Raw genomic sequence first — 15861 nt, forward strand, 5'->3', positions numbered from 1 at the left:
CTCTCCGCAGTCCCGTTGCGGACGCGGCTCAGCTCGGCCACCTGCGACCCCCGCCGCTGCGCGCTCTCCGCACTGTCGGGCGGGCGGCGAGCGACACCCCTTCCAGGGGGAGGTCGGGGCCATAGCCATGCCCTTGGCGCAGTTCACCTCCTCGTCAGCCCCAAAGACGCCTACACCCCCGCTTCCTTTCGCGTAGCCCCGGCCTTCCGGCTGCGCCCCTTTCTAATTGGCTGATTGGGCGCTTCCTCAGGACTCGGCCATTCGGAGGGCGCCACAGCGGTCGGCCCTCGGTGTTGGGACTGCAAGTTCTCTATGCTGTTGGCGACGACATGTGGCGCCTCCCGGGACTCCTGGGCCGGGGTAAGGGGCGTTGGAGCACCCGGGACTTCGAACTGAAGGAAGAGGACGGGCCAAGGGGACGGAGCCGAAGCTTCAGCGGGCGGGGTTAAAGTTGAGGGAAGGCGGAGTCTAAATAGCCGTGGCTACAGCCTCCTGTCAGGGGCCGCGGGAATTCGAGGTGTGGGTGGGGCTCATGGGGGAGGGGGTGGAGCGTAGAGCCACGCAGATGGGTGGGGCTATTGGAAGGGGAGGAGTCAAATCGCCAGGGCCCGGAGTCTGGGAAAGATGAGTAGGGGCCGGTGGAGTAGGCGGAGCCAATGAAAAGAGGCGGGATTTAGAGAGGGGCGCTTCAAACATTGAGCGAGTTTGTGTGTGAATGTCCGGTAATTTTATTATAACAGTGATTGTCAGCCCCGGGAGGACTTAGGAGTCACGTGCCTGGAGTGGGGCTTTGTCAAGCGGCGGAGGGAAGATCGGTGGGGCCGCCACTGCCTCAGTTCTGTTTATGTCGAGGTGACTGATCTTTGTTGTTCTACACAGCTCTTCCCCGTCTGCTGGGGCCTGGCCTCCGGGGGGTGACCCCCAAGTCCCCCAACCCAGATGGGCTGCAGGCTGCCTCCTCCAACCTGCTGGTCCCTATCCCCAGCTTTGACAGGTGAGATACTTCCATTCTGTCACTCATCTCTTCCTCTGGCCTCCTTCTCCTCCCACTTGGGATAGAACCTGATAGCCTTTCTTGCCTCATCTAGGTCGGGCCCCCATGGCCCAGGCCCAGGCCCAAACAGGGGCCCAAGGTCTCATGGATGGAAGGATGCCTTCCAGTGGATGTCTACCCGTGTTTTCCCAAACACCTTTTGGGATGCCATATCATGGGTAAGGCTTCCCCAGTCCTGTCCCTGCCCTTCTGTGTGGATGAGAATGATCCTGCATGGAAATATAGCCTAGAAACAAGAGCGAGGGCATCATTGTTCCCACACTTGAAATTTGAGTAACCCATGGCATTGGATCCTGCTTGGTGAGATATTGCTGCTCTCCTTCCCCCGCCCTCTTCCTCCTTTTATTCAGTAAACATTTGTTTGACACATTCTCTGAGCATTTTTGTTAGGGACTAGTGACACAGTAGAGAACAAGGTAGATGTGATTCTTGCCTTGATGAAGCTTACAATGAATAATACTAAATAGCTGACATTTTATGTATTAATGTAAATATTATATATGCATTATCGTCTTTAATCCTTACAAAAATCTTGCAAGGGAAATATAATCTCCATTTTATAGATAAGGGAACTCAGGCTCTGAAACTTTAGGTAACATGCTTAAGGTCATACAGCTATGAAGTAGAGAAACCATATTTATTCTGGAGCTCATGCTCTTAGCCACCATGCTCTACAGCTTATTGTTTATTTCTCTGTGTACTCAAATTTTGTCTTTCTCCCTCGGTGAAGATGTAAACTCCATGGGGACAGAGACTGTAACTTGTCTTTGCCAGTGTACCCAGCGCCTGTTGTAACAGAGAAGTATTTGAGTGTGCACAGGAAGGGACAGGGAAAACCTAGTGCAGATCCTGGTACATAATAGTTGCTCAAAAAGTATTTGTTGACTCTGACTTACAAAGTCAGGTGCTCAGCAGCGAACACGAGGTCCAACAAGGCAGAATCTTTGTCATCCAGGTTCTGCACACATCACTCTCGTTTCTGTCACATCTCATCCCTATCACTTTCATGCTGTATACTTTGGGCAAGTAACTTGACTTCCCTGAGCATCAGTTGTCTCATTGTAAATTGGTGCCATCAGCAGAATGGAGCCTAGAATGTGTCCGTGGCGGGGCCACTTCTCTCTGTGGAGCTGTGGACTAGGGGCATAGCATACCCTGGAGAGCAGAGCATTTTCCCAATTTGCCAAAGATCTGAGTCCTAGAGCAATTCCACAGTGAGTCCTTCTAGAAACTGGGCGTGGATTCCAGGGGTCCTGATGCTGTCCCTCAGCTCTGTCACTGTTGACCATGTGAAAGGGCCTGAGTACAAGCTGTCCCCACTGCCATGGATACATGTCTCTGTTATTACATGCTGGCACCTTCTCTTCCTTCTGGTCTCAGTTCACATATCAGCCCTCTAGAGAGGCTTTCCTTGATGCCCTGTTTTCTCAGACCTCCCTCTATGCTCTGTGAAAACTCCTGATTTGTTTCTTTTTTGGCATTTAGCATAACTTGTGGTTATTGTGTTTATTTCTCTGTGTACTCAAAATCTGTCTTTCTCCCTCAGTGCAAATGTAAACTGCATGAGGACAGAGACTGTAACTTGTCTCGGCCAGTGTACCCAATGCCTGTTGTCATAAATAAGTATTTCGGTGTGCACAGGAAGGGACAGGGAAAACCAAGCAGGCACTGGGCTAGGAGCTAGCTTAGGTCTTCCACAGATCTGTCGGGGAAGAGATACCGGGACACCTTCAGCAAGCCTGTACCTGTGAATGTGTCGCTGGCGGGGTGGCTTGGGCAGAGGAAAGGGAAGACTTGGTGCCCCAGGCCAGAGAAGGACAGTGAACCTGATGGGGAACTCTCACCTGTCACTGCATCTGTGGCCAAGCCCCAGCTTACCACATTATCTTTTTGCCTGCTTAGACTTTACTTATTCATTAACTTATTATACATTTAATAAATACATGCATGTATTTATTCGTGCTATATCTTAGGACTCTCCTAGGCTCCAGGGATACAGTGGTGAGCAAAACACACACAGTTCCTGCCCTCATGGCGCTTAAGACTAACTGGAGACACAGAGCTTAGCTCAATAATTGTCGAGGTGATTATTTAAGTACCACTGTGACCAGGGCTCTACAGGGACATTTGGGCACTGGGAGAGGATTTTTTTTTTCAAGATTTTATTTATGTATTTGACAGAAAGAGACGCAGCGAGAGCAGGAACACAAGCAGGGGGAGTGGGAGAGGGAGAAGCAGGCTTCCCGCGGAGCAGGGAGCCTGATGTGGGGCTTAATCCCAGGACACTGGGATCATGACCCGAGCCGAAGGCGGACACTTAACGACTGAGCCACCCAGGCACCCCTTCACTGGGAGAGGATTAGTTGGCCATAGCCAGGAGTCAGGAAAGGCCTCTCGAGGAAGTGATGTCTGAGCTGAAGGGGGAGACTGAAGGAGGTGACTGGTGCAAAGCTGGGTCCCTGATGTGCTGTCTTTCCTAGGGCACTCTGGCCGTGCTGGCCGTGCAGCTGGCAAGGCAGATCCATTTCCAGTCGTCCCTGCCAGCAGGACCTCGGCAAGCGGGGCACTGCTCTTGGCGCTGTCCCCTGGATCGTTTCCTCTCATCTCCCTTGTGGCATCCGCACCAGTCCTGTGAGTTCTCAGTCCCAGGGACAGGAGGGCTAGGCTGGGAGTTTCTCTGGGCCAGGAAGCATCTCTGGACACACCTCAGGAAAAGAGCCATCAGCAGCTCCTTGCCTTTCCTATCTGAAGTCAGAGGAAGGGGAATGTGAGGAAGTTCTATCCACTCAGGGTGTGGGCCACACCTGCCCTTCAGTGTCCTCCCATGTCCTCCCCTCACCTTCCATGGAGGGAGCCCCACAGGGAGCCCCACAGGCTACTTTAGATCCTGGGTGTGGCTTCCTGCTTACCTCTCAGCCAGTTGGATCATTCTCTGGTTAGTCATTCATGAATAAGTGCATCTTCACTGGATAGCTGTCATGTACCATGGTACCCGGCAGTACAGCCTAGTGGTTAAGACCCTGGAGTTAGTGTCAGGGTTCAAGCCCCAGAGCTGTCGCATACTGGTCTTGTGTCCCTGAACAAGTCACTTTTAACTTCCCTGTGCCTCAGTTTTGTCGTCTATAAAATGGGGTAATAATAAAACCTACTTCATAGGTGTCTTGGGAGGAGTAACCGAGTTAATACACGTCAAAGAGTTAGAATAGTGCCTGGCACATAGTAAGTACCCAGAAAGTATTAGTTTAAGTTCTTGTTTTATAATTATAATCATGATCAATATTATTATCAAACAAAGTGCTAGGTGCTGGGGCTACAACAGTGAATAAGGTAGATATCTCCCTGCTACTGGGAGTATTCAGGCAGAGGAATGATTTATACCCAGGGCAGGAGATCAGCATAAATGGGGGCCCCTCTGGACCCCTCAGATGGAAGCCAGCAAAGGAAACGGAGGAGGGAGGTTGAGGTGTGTGAAGGAGGTGTCAGAAGGGATCCCACATTCTTCCCCCAAATCTCAGGGGACCCTCAGTCAAGCCCCAGCAAACCGAGCTGATCCCCTTCTGATGTGACTGCTCTTACTGGGTCTTTCCAGCACTTCGGAGACACATCCTCCCCAGCCCTGATGGCCCAGCTCCCAGGCATACTGGTCCCAGGGAACCTGGGCTGGGCCAGAAAGAAGCCTCCACTCAGCCCAAGAATCTCTCTTCACACAGATCTTTGAGGGCATCCGGTCTTCAGGGTCCCTCTGAGGAAGGTATGTTTCCACCTCCTAGAATCAGCCAAAGGTAGTAGAGGGGGTGGGGAATTGGGCAGATGGACATTTGTTGCTGCGTATGCCCGATAAGGGAATTGTCGTTCCTGTCGGTCCCCTGCTTTCTGGGGCACTTCAGAATGATTCTGTTTCCTGGCAGTGGCGCTGGCTGGAGGGGCTGGGGAGACTGGGATAGTGGGAGAAAAGGAGAAACCACACTTTCTCCTTTGCCCTGACTGGGTGTCACCCATTTTCCTTGTAGATCCCAGTGATCTGGGCTTCCTGCCCACCAGTGGTAGCTTCCAGTCCAGGGCAAAGCCAGCCCAGCCTCAGCCCGCTGGAGAAAAGCAGGTATTGTTCAGATTTGGCCTCTGGATCCTCATAACATTCCCCTGGGCAGGTGGCAGTTCCAATGAACTATCCCCTGGGCAGGTGGCAGTTCCAAAGAACTGTCCCATGATGAGTCTTTATATTTCTTCCTCAGGAACAAGATAAATCAAAAACGCTTTCCCTCGAGGAGGCCGTGACTTCCATTCAGCAGCTCTTCCAGCTCACCGTTTCCATTGCTTTCAACTTCCTGGGTAACTGGGTGGACCTTGCATCAAGGCAGGCGGATGGGAAAATGGCAAGGGTATGGGGTTGGTCAAACCGAGTTAGGGTAGGGAGCAATTTAAACAAGAGAGAGTTTATTTTCGCCCGGGTAGGTAGACCAAATCTGGCATGGTGGCACAGTGGTGTCAGGGACCCATCCTCATGATTCTGCCATTCTTAGAACTGGCTTCCATCTCAAGGTCCAGTTTGGCTATTCTAGCTTTTTTCAGGAAGGGGAAAGGTGGGAAAGCTAAAGCATCACTCCTTTCTAACCTACAAGTTGTACAAATCGTTGACCAGAATGTAGGCTTGTGGCCACACCTACCTGCAGAGGGGCCTGGGAAATGTAGTCTTTAGCTGAATGACCGCGTGCTTACCTGAAAATTCTGTTACTGTGTAAGAAGGAGAAGAGAAATCTTGGAGGTTACCTTGCATTTTCTGACACATTTAGGCAGGAACAGGCTCCTTAGGTTTGGAGCAGGCCCTTAAGTGCACAAACAGGACCTTCTTACCCACATCCAGAGACTCCAGGTGCTCCCCCACCATCTGTCCTGTTCTCCATGGTGACTTGGCTTAAGTTTCAGGCCTTTTAATATGGCGACTCAGTTAATGGGCAGATGCATGAGAAGCAGGGATTCATTTAGTACAAGTTTCACCTTTTGCTAGGCCCTATTTTAGGTTTCAGGGATACAGTGATTCATAAGACAGAGTCCTTACTTTCATGGAGCTGACATGTGAATTGGGGTGGGCGGGGAGAGAAAAACAATACATTGTCAAACAAGAGAATTTCCAATGGTGGTAAATGTTATAGAGAAAAGTAAATAAGGGAATGTGTCAGTGACTTGGGGAAGTCCTCACCAATGGGAAGAACTTTGCACTAAGACCTGACTGACAAAAACAAGCCAGTCTTGTTTCCATCCAGAGAAAGAGCTTTCCAAACAGAGGGAACAGCAAGTACAAAGGTCCTGAGGCAGGATTGAGTTTTGCTTGTTAAAGGAACAAAAGAAAGGTGAGTGTGGCTGGAACTTAGAGATCACCAGGAGAGTAGAAAAAGCAGGGAGGGGCCAGATCAGGCAAGGCCTTCTGAGCCACAGAGGAGTGTGGCTTTTCGAAGTGAGATAAGCCAATGGAGGGTTTTACACTGGAGTAGGAGGAGGTGCCATCACATGATCTGATTTACCTTTTCAGATTTCTCTGGCTGTTGTATGGACAGATGTGGAGTGCAGAGATGCCAGAGAAAACAGGAGACTGGGTTGGAGCTGTTATTGATGGCATAGCAAAGCCTCATGGTGGCTTGGTTTAGTTTAGAGGCAGAGGAGACAAAGAAGAGAGATGATCAGGGAGCCAGTGTGGGGAATGGGCAGGCACAGGGTGGAATCCTTCGCCCTCTTGAGTCTTCTCAAGGACAGAGGGCTCTGTGAATCCTGGACAGCAAATTTTCAGGCAGCAGGGAGGTGACTTTAATTCACTCCAGGCTGAATGGAACCTGGCTTCTGCCTCATTAGCTTTTTGTGATTTTGATGGGCAGGCAGTCTCTTCTGAGAATTTTCTTGCCCATTCCTTCATTCACATATTCATTTATTCAGCAGTGCTAAGCAGTGTGGCAGAACACAAAGGGAGCATAAACCATAATCATATTTTGCATTTGTATAGAGCTTTCACCCTGTGCAAAGCTATTTCTTCTACATTCTTTTTCCACTTCTGCTTCCAGGATTTTGCAGTCTAATTGAGGAGACAGGGCTTGTACTCTGGAAACAGTTTAGTTCATAGAAAAAGGCTTGTATATTAAGTAAATGCCAAAACAGTGTTAAAGCCGGAGTGTGGTCTGAAGGTTCCAGAGAAACAGGATGGGAAGGCCTGATGGTGGAGGCAGAGAGATACCCCAGGCAGGAGAGACAGCTTGAGCAAAGGTTTGAATGGGGACTCGGCTGTGCCCAGCCCTGTCTCTGTTTTTCGTTTGTTTGCTTGCTTTAGTTATGTTTTGTTGGTTACAAGCAGCCTAAACCCACTCTGGCTAACTTAAGCACAGAAGGAATCCATTGGGATCTATCGACTTTGCCACGTGGCAGAAAGAGCAGGAATCAGGGTAGCTCCTGGCGTCCAGGGGGCAGTAACTTAGGGACAGTGTCTTCAGAGTGCTGCTGTCAGGATAATCCTACAGAAGCTGTTTTCTCTCATGCCTCACCCAGATTAAGATTCCGACTCCTGAGTGAGGGACTTATGGGTTGGGAAGAGCACGGCACGTTGATTGATAGCACGGGTCGGGGGAGGGGGGGAAGGGGGGCTGCTCCCAAAGGCAGATCGGGATGCTGTCACCAAGAGGAGGATATTGTATAGGAGGACAGAACCCACTGATGTCTCTGGCAAACCAGTGAAACATTTGGAGGATAGAAACATGCAAAGTGTCTAGCACCAAAAAGAAAGGAAGCAGCCTCTGAGTATCTGGCCAAGGATATGGGGACGTTCACAGAGGAAGCTGTGTTTCCACCCCGTGCTTTCTTACAGGAACAGAGAACATGAGAAATGGGAACTACACGGCAGCCTTTTCTTACTTCCAGAAAGCAGCAGACCATGGCTACAGCAAAGCACAGTACAACGTGGGCTTGTGTCACGAGCATGGCAGAGGCACCCCCAGGGACCTTGGCAAGGTACTGCACCTTCTCCCTGTCCCTAGGCCTGTCCCCCATGCTGCACTGTCCAGAGCTGACCTCCAGAAATGAGCAGTGGACAGGGCCTGGGGAGACAGCTTCTCTCTCTCAGCCACGAGAGAAAAAGAAGAGACTCCTAACTTCTAGGAATTTAGATTTAAAAGGAGTCAGGGACCTTGTCTTTCTTCTTTGCAGCTGTATCCTCGGGACCTACAACCTTACCTTGATGAATGGATTAATTCATTCTAAACAAGTAGGATAAGTACACAGAGATGTTATATACAAGATTGGATTTCTTAGAATTGCATATGATGGCAAAAAAAAGAAGGAAGCAATTTGAAGTTCCTTCATAGTGAATTGGTTAATAATATCTATGTGGGTCTTAAAAAATGATGCACCAGATCTATATTTTTTTTTTTTTTTAAGATTTTATTTATTTATTTGACCAGAGAGATACAGCAAGAGAGGGAACACAAGCAGGGGGAGTGGGAGAGGGAGAAGCAGGCCGCCCGCCGAGCAGGGAGCCCGATGCGGGGCTCGATCCCAGGACCCCGGGATCATGACCCGAGCCGAAGGCAGACGCTTAACGACCGAGCCACCCAGGCGCCCCGCACCAGATCTATATTTATTGGCGGGGAAAGACATTCTTGGTGTATTGTTAAGTGAAAAAATAGGTTACAAAATTGTAAATGTTGTTCTCTCTCTCATTCTGTTTCTTTCTCCCTGTTATACACACATACATTTATATACGTCTGTGTGTGTGAATGTATGTGCGTGTATGTATAAATACATGGGTTTGTGGGAAGAAACTTGCAGAGCTGTAAACTAAAAGGTGAGCAGAGAATGATCTTTAGGAGGCAGAATTTCTTGGGATTTCATGTTTCTGTTTGCACTTTATCTGTGTTTTGAAGTTTTGGCCTATCTGTATTTTCTGACTAATCTGTATTGATTATGTCCTATTTAAGTAAAATAATTTTTACAAACTTCACTCGAAGGGAAAGCTGGCTTGCCAGGGTGCCCACTGACTAGGGCTCTCTCCCTTTGTTCCAGGCAGCCCTTTTCTACCAGCTGGCTGCCAGCCAGGGCCACAGCCTGGCTCAGTACCGCTATGCCAGGTGTCTGCTGCAAGGCCCGGCCTCCGCGGGGGGCCCTAAGCAGCAGAGGGCAGTGTCCATGCTGAAGCAAGCTGCAGACTCGGGCTTGAGAGAGGTCAGTGCCCGGGTGGGGTCTCTCCTGGGCATTTGGAGCATGTGGGGCCTGGAAGTGACCGAGGTAACCTTTTTCCTTCCTCCCTGACCACAGGCTCAAGCTTTCCTTGGGGTGCTTTTCACCAAGGAGCCACACTTGGATGAGCAGAGAGCTGTGAAATACTTTTGGCTTGCAGCCAACAATGGGGTAGGCCATCTCCAGCGTGCTGGCATGTTGGGGGATCGAGTCTGAGGAAGGAGGGGATTTGGGAACTGGTACCCAGCTCCAGGGTGCACGGGAGACGGTCGACGGGAACACACTGGACCAGCTTCAAGTCTTAACCGTCGCTGGCTCCCTGTGTGACCCCTGGGCGGGTCTAGTGGTGCGCAGGAGCTGGCTTACACCAGTCTGCAAGAGGTGCTGGTGCCTTGAAATCAGCTGTGGGAGGAGTATTTGCCGCACAGAAATGACCCAGTGCTACAAAGCGGGGCTTCCGGTACCGGCCAGCCGGTTGTTACATTTACCAGCACACTGCTGGGCCGGTTGCTTCTTGTTTTCCTGTTTTCCTCATCTCAAAAACGGGGATAATACTGACTGCCTCGCCTGTCTGCTGCTTCGCAGGGTTGTGGTTGTTGTGAGGATCACAATCTATCTGAGGTAACAGGTGTGCGAGCACTTGGTAAGCGGCCCACAGGGAGGGTGCGTCCTCATGAGCGGTGCGGTTCAGGGAAGTCAGAAGACACAGAGCAGTTTGGGGAGCGGCAGATGTCAGGGGGCATTGGCATCCAGCCAATCCATTGGACCCAGAGTGTGTTCTCCTGAGTATTAGTTCCAGGGGGTGTTCGTAAGTAATTCCGGGGAAAACATGGTCCGCGGGGTTTGGAAATATGGAGCCAACTAGGTGTCTTCAATGCAGGAGATCTCAGCGCTTTCCCTCCGTGCGAATCACCAAAAGGGCATCTCTGGTTTGCTGTATTCCTCAAGTGTACTTGACCAGAATTTTTTGGGGGGAGGACCAGGGGTACTGGATTAAAGCAAGCCGTGTGCATGGACTGGAATGCCCTGCGTAGGGGCTCCTGCTCGTCTGTGTTTTCGGGCCAACACAATGATAGCTTCATCGAACTCTTGGGCATCAGAATGCTTTATTTTTACTCAGTGTTATCTGTCGTTGCTGTCAAAAGGGGACCAGTGTCACCAGCCGGTACTGCCCCTATGCCTGCCTGCCTTGTTAGATCCCCAGAGCCTTCCTCGTGTTCTTCATGTGCTGGACAAGCCCAGGGGCCCCTTGGCCTGCTTTAGTCACCCAGCACGCTGGAAGGAGAAGTGCGCAGAGGATTGCTTGGTAACGCGGTGTTGGGCACAGTGCTCACACTCACCTACTCCAGGAGGAATTGTGTCTCTGTAGGTTTGTACTGAGCAGTGTGGCAGGGTGGGTGTTTTGGCCTTATGAGTGTCTGGTAGTTTCTAAGCTGGTCGATGGCTATGAGTCCACCATATTTATTACATAGACTTTGGCATGCATGGACCAGAAACCCTGTCCAGAAATTTAATGCTAGAAGGTAGAAGAGAAATGGGACCGTGGTTGGGAATCAACAGAGTATTTTGTTTTTTAAAGTTGGGGGCTTGAATATAACGATAATATTCCACCAGAGAGGGAGAGATTAATGATGTGGGCAACTAAAGGTATGAAAGTAATAATAACAGTAATCTAAGCACTTTCCACGTAGTAACGCATGTAATCCTCATAACAATGCAGTAAGGTACGTACTGTTATTATTTCCCATTTATAGATGAGGAAACCGAGGCACAGAGGCATAGCATAATATGCCTGAGGTTCCTCCCCAGTAGGTGGTGGAGCCGTGACTGGAACCCAGGCAGTGCTCGGAAGCCCTAACTGCTACTGCCTCGTAGTTCTCAGAGGAGACAGGATCCCAGAGCCTTCTAACCTTTCAAAGGAGGAACATTCTTTGTAACGTATGTTTTGCAGAACCTCGGGAGAGGTTCAGACAGGCATGCAGGGCCTTTGGGAAGCCTAGCCTCCACTCCTGCTCCTGGCTCTTTCAGCTGACGTAGGAGCCAGAGTCCCGGGGCTCCCATAGTTGGGCTGGGCTGCCTGGGGCCCTCACTTCTGTCCCTGCCTATGGCACCAGCCTTGGCGAAAGAAGCTGCCACGGCTCGAATCTCCCTGGGCAGAAGGATCCCCGACTCCTCCGTGTCAGGCAAACTCCGGGCCTCTGGCTTGTCGTACCTGACTCTTCCACCTTCCTCCTGCCTTCGCGGTTCAGTTCTTCCCTCCCGCACGTGTGCCTATCTGTGTGTCTGTCCGTTTTCCCCTTTAGGACTCCCAGAGCAGGTACCACTTGGGAATTTGCTATGAGAAGGGCCTTGGTGTGCAGAGGAACCTGGGAGAGGCTGTGCGATGTTACCAGCAGTCAGCGGCTCTGGGCAATGAACCTGCCCAGGAGAGGTTGCGGAACCTCTTTTCTGTGGAGGCGGCAGGGAAAGGTGCGTACGGAAGCCGACAGGTTCCCTCCCGTGAGCTGATTACCCTGTGACAGAGAAGGGGGAGGCGGTAGCCCCTGGACCACTTGCCATTTCCCGCCCCAGTGATGGGTAAGAGCACAGCTTCTTGAGTCAGACACAGCTGAGTTTTGACCCCTGCTCTGTCACTGACCCCGGACTCAGTGTCATTGAGCCTCAGGTTCTTCACTTCTGAAAGTGGGAGTACTACTGATACCTCACTCGTTGGTCTGTAAGCATAAAATGAGATGACTCCAGAGGGCTTAGCACAACCCGGCACACAGCAGGGCTTGGAGAAGCGGTAGCTGCTCTGATGATTTGTCAGGGGAGACGGTAGCCCGAGATACCGCTTCATTGCCCTGAATTACCCTTCGAGGGCTCTGAGAGTCCTGCTCACTCCTGAGTCACTCGGGCTGGCCTGGGTTAACAACGCTGGAGGCAGCTAAGTCCTTTAAGAAGTCCTTGCTCCAAAGTAGGAACCCACAGGGTGAGTAAGAGCTGCTCTCACCTCTCCTCACAGCCCTGGGCCCCAGCGACCTGGCAGTTGGAGGATTGAAGTCCTTCTCCAGTCCCTCCCTCCACAGCCTCAACACTTTGCTGGCAGGAGCCTCCCACCTCCCACACGCCTCGAGCACAGGGAACCTTGGCCTCCTCTATAGAAGTGGGCATCTCAGAGCCAGCCCGGGAACCCCCAGCAGGGCTCTCCCCCCGCACAACTACCCCTTGGAAAGGAGTCTCGTCAGACTGGGTTTTGGCTAAGGTAAGATAAGACCTAGTCACTGGTGCCTCTCACTGGTGTTGGGCGGAGAGGTTGGATGGTAACAAAAACGTGTCAGTGTCCCTTTCCAAGGTGGTCATGCCAGTGGGAGTTGAGGTTCTCAAGCAATTTCAAGTGCATGGCTCATAAATGACTTTGACCTTTCCCCCAGTTGGTAGCCTCCCAGATGAGAAGTGGAAACATTCACAGTGATCTCTGGTTCTGTGCACAAAACGGATTCATTCAGTGACCTGTGAAAAACTCTCCTGAAGGGTCCAGAGACCCTGGTCCTCATCTTAGCTTATGACCTTGAGTAAACCCTTTACCTATCTCCTCCCATGCCTCAGTTTCCTCTAGCTCAGACTACATCAGTTTTTTTTTTTCTTTCTTTCTTTTTTTTTAATTCTTATGTTAATCCCCATACATTACATCATTAGTTTTAGGACTACATCAGTTTTTGCCAACATCTGATATATGTGTCTCTGGTGGTTCACAAGAGGATTTTAGGTACTCAATATTTTCCATCTCAGTAGTTGGATATTTAATATATAATGTAAAAATGTGACTAGCACATCGTGGCTTCACAGATATTATAAATAATCCATTTAAAGAAAAACATTGTGAAATTGGATAAAGAGGAGCACAGGTCCCAGAGAGGTGGCAAAAACCAATGGGGTGGTTGCATGAATGGCTAACACTTAGAGAACACTGATTCAGGCTGTTCTCAAGATGAGACCCAACATTCACTTTTGGTCATCTCCTACGGATTCATGATCATCTCCCATTTCACCTTTGATTTGGAAGGAACGAGTTTCTTGCCTACATGCCTGATGTATCTGCTTGACTTTTTCAGACCACCTCACTTCAGCCCTAAAGAAGGAAGCCTGTGGGTTCTCAGAGAGCTACCGCACCTTGAGTCCCAGGGCAGAGGCCAGTTATCTACTCAACTTCCCAAAGCACCTTAAGCACCTGCCCCAGCACAGTAAAGAAGAAGAAAGTGTGTGAAGACCCAGGCGTTGGCCATGTCAGCTTGAAGCAGTGACCTGACCCGCTACATTGTTTTCTCAGTGGGAAACCAAAGGCATTGGTGTCTGCCTTCTACCCTACCCAGCCCGTGTGTGCCATTTTGCTGCAGAAGGGACCTTGGTCCTCACTGAAGCCCCAGGAGGCGGAGTGGTGCCCGTGGTTACCGGCTTTATGAGTCAGCAGGCCAGGAGAAGACCCCGGCCCCCTGACTCCTGGCCTGGGGCTCCTTTGCGCCAGTTCACACTGTAGCTTCACGCGAAAGTGTTCTTGTCATCCAGCCAGTGTGAGGGAGGAAGTGGAGACTGAGCGCCTGGAGACTTGCAGCAGGGAAGGGTAGATTTCAAGATCCTTGTTTGTGAAGGGTATGCCAGAAATGGATGAGAGTTTAATAAAATAGATATTGGATTATCTCATCACTCTTGCCCTTGAGTATGTTGGGGAGAGCTGGGGGTTGGGCAGGGGGAGCTGAAAGCTGAGGCTCCAACCTCATTTCTAAACTCTCCATTAACCAATTTGAAGGGTCTTAAAAGCTTCTCCAAGAGAGAGACTTAGGAAAAATGATTTCTGAGTCAACGCTAATGACTCCAATTACTGAATTTGTGCATAGCTGTTCCCTGGCTTCTGGATGTTAGCCCAAGTTCAATAGCATAGATGCGGTGGGGGTGGGGGTGGGGAAGGACTGAGGACCAAACCCTCTAGTAACTGTTCAAATGGGAAAGACTACCCAGCTCCGCTAGTTGAAAGGTGGGAGGAATTGGGCAGGAGAGGGTTGTCTGTGTTTCCCTCTCTGCTCCCTACCTCTCTCCCCAACCTCTAGTGGGTCCTACCATACTTTTCCAGCACCTTCCTCTCACCACTGGCTTCTTCCAGCTCCAGCGCCTCCGCCTGACTGCCATTCCCTTTCCAGGGCTGCCTTACACACTTGGCCCCCCCACCCCCATGCTGGTCCCCTCATGCAGCTGGCCTCCCACAGATGGGATCTGGAACCTCGTTGTCTTTGTATTCTGGTATCCTCAGCACTTAGCACAAGGCCCCATGCCGGTGGAGGTTCCATACACACATTGGTTAAAGCTCAGGTTTTTAAGTTATACAGTGCACTAATCTCTCTGCAAAAAAAAAAAAGAAAGGTTTCTGTGGTCGAATAAGTTTGGGAAATGCTGTACCAGACTTCCCTTTTTTATAGATTCACAATGCACATCAGCATCTTTAAGGTTCCAAGAAGTCCTGCAGTGAAGAACTTGGTTAACCCAATGTTTCCCAGCCTGAGCTGAGCACAGCGCCCAGCTCCATGCAGACCGCCAGTCACCCTTCCTGAGGCACCTTCTGTAAAATGTCATTTCCTGCCCTCCTGTGGAGCCCAGCTCTTCAGCCTCTTCCCTTCCTGTTGTCATTTGGGGTTCCTGATTCCTTCTGGGGGAAGGAGGGGCAGTTCACACAGCCCCAGGACAGTGGGTGTCCTGTGTTGATGACCACATGCAGCCCTCCCTCCCCCTCAGTCATTACAAGTTAAGTACTGATTCAATTCGGGGTGCCAACTGTGGAGGGGGGATACTTTCAAGCTCTCCTTGTGGAGAGGAAGGATGGAAGAGTCATGAGAGAGGTGTTGTCAAGGGACCAAAAATCCTTGGCTGTTCAGTCACTGCGGTCTCCACATGGCCCCAGGGGATGGGCTTCATCCACAGACCCAGGCGCTGCTGTGCTTTTGCCATTAAAATTCCATTATTAAGGGGCGCCTGGGTGGCTCAGTCATTAAGCATCTGCCTTCGGCTCGGGTCATGATCCAAGGGTCCTGGGATCGAGCCCCACATCGGGCTCCCTGCTTTGCGGGAAGCCTGCTTCTCCTTCTCCCACTCCCCCTGCTTGTGTTCCCTCTTTTGCTGTGTCTCTCTCTGTCAAATAAATAAAATCTTTAAAAAAAAAATTCCATTATTAATGACTCATTGTCCATGCCCTGAAAGGAAATACGAGGGGAAGGGCAGCGAAGTGGCCCCTGCCAGGAGGGCCAGCTTGGGTTAGAATACTGGGAGACCCAAGTCTGGGGACCTAGTGCCCTCAGCAATCGTGTGATTCACAGAGGTGCTGTGCTCAGCTTCACAGAGAATCATGTGATTCTCTGCTGCCTCAGTTTCCTTATCGAGAGATGCTGTTTCTGGGGAGTCCTGATGCTGTAGTCAGAACAAGGCTGTTTGATTCATTCTATCTTCAGTGCTAATACAGTGCAGGGTACTTAGTAAATGTTTGGTAAATATTTGCTCAAAGAATGCCTGGTTTTATGCATTGCTGCATTGCCCCCTCTCCACCCAACAGCACCAAGCCTAGCCAGCACATA

At 50.6% G+C, this 15861-nt stretch overlaps 1 protein-coding gene across 5 annotated transcripts; it reads left to right on the forward strand.

Moving 5' to 3' along the window:
- The first annotated feature begins 209 nt into the window (after nt 1–209).
- Nucleotides 210–13945, forward strand: DELE1 (DAP3 binding cell death enhancer 1). Of its 5 annotated transcripts, none has more exons than XR_010413036.1 (13): nt 210–360; nt 880–994; nt 1089–1212; nt 3535–3685; nt 4644–4805; nt 5065–5153; nt 5287–5383; nt 7899–8041; nt 9092–9250; nt 9344–9436; nt 9851–10634; nt 11020–11203; nt 11569–11707. XR_010413036.1 is itself a non-coding variant. In XM_045894227.3 (13 exons), the coding sequence occupies exons 1-12, from the start codon at nt 330–332 to the stop codon at nt 12506–12508; spliced, it is 1569 nt and encodes a 522-aa protein (XP_045750183.1). In that variant the 5' UTR covers nt 210–329; the 3' UTR covers nt 12509; nt 13360–13945. The 5 variants fall into 5 exon arrangements, 3 of the variants coding, with proteins under 3 accessions (XP_045750183.1, XP_045750191.1, XP_064452142.1); XM_045894227.3 differs by lacking the exons at nt 9851–10634; nt 11020–11203 and adding exons at nt 12270–12509; nt 13360–13945 and having other exon boundaries at nt 11569–11734; XR_010413035.1 differs by having other exon boundaries at nt 9851–11203.
- The last annotated feature ends 1916 nt before the right edge of the window (nt 13946–15861 follow it).

The sequence above is a fragment of the Mirounga angustirostris genome, unplaced genomic scaffold (assembly GCF_029215605.1).
Source record: "Mirounga angustirostris isolate CCGP_5_RB_7025 unplaced genomic scaffold, mMirAng1.0.hap1 SCAF_7, whole genome shotgun sequence".
Classification (NCBI taxonomy): Eukaryota; Metazoa; Chordata; class Mammalia; order Carnivora; family Phocidae; genus Mirounga; species Mirounga angustirostris.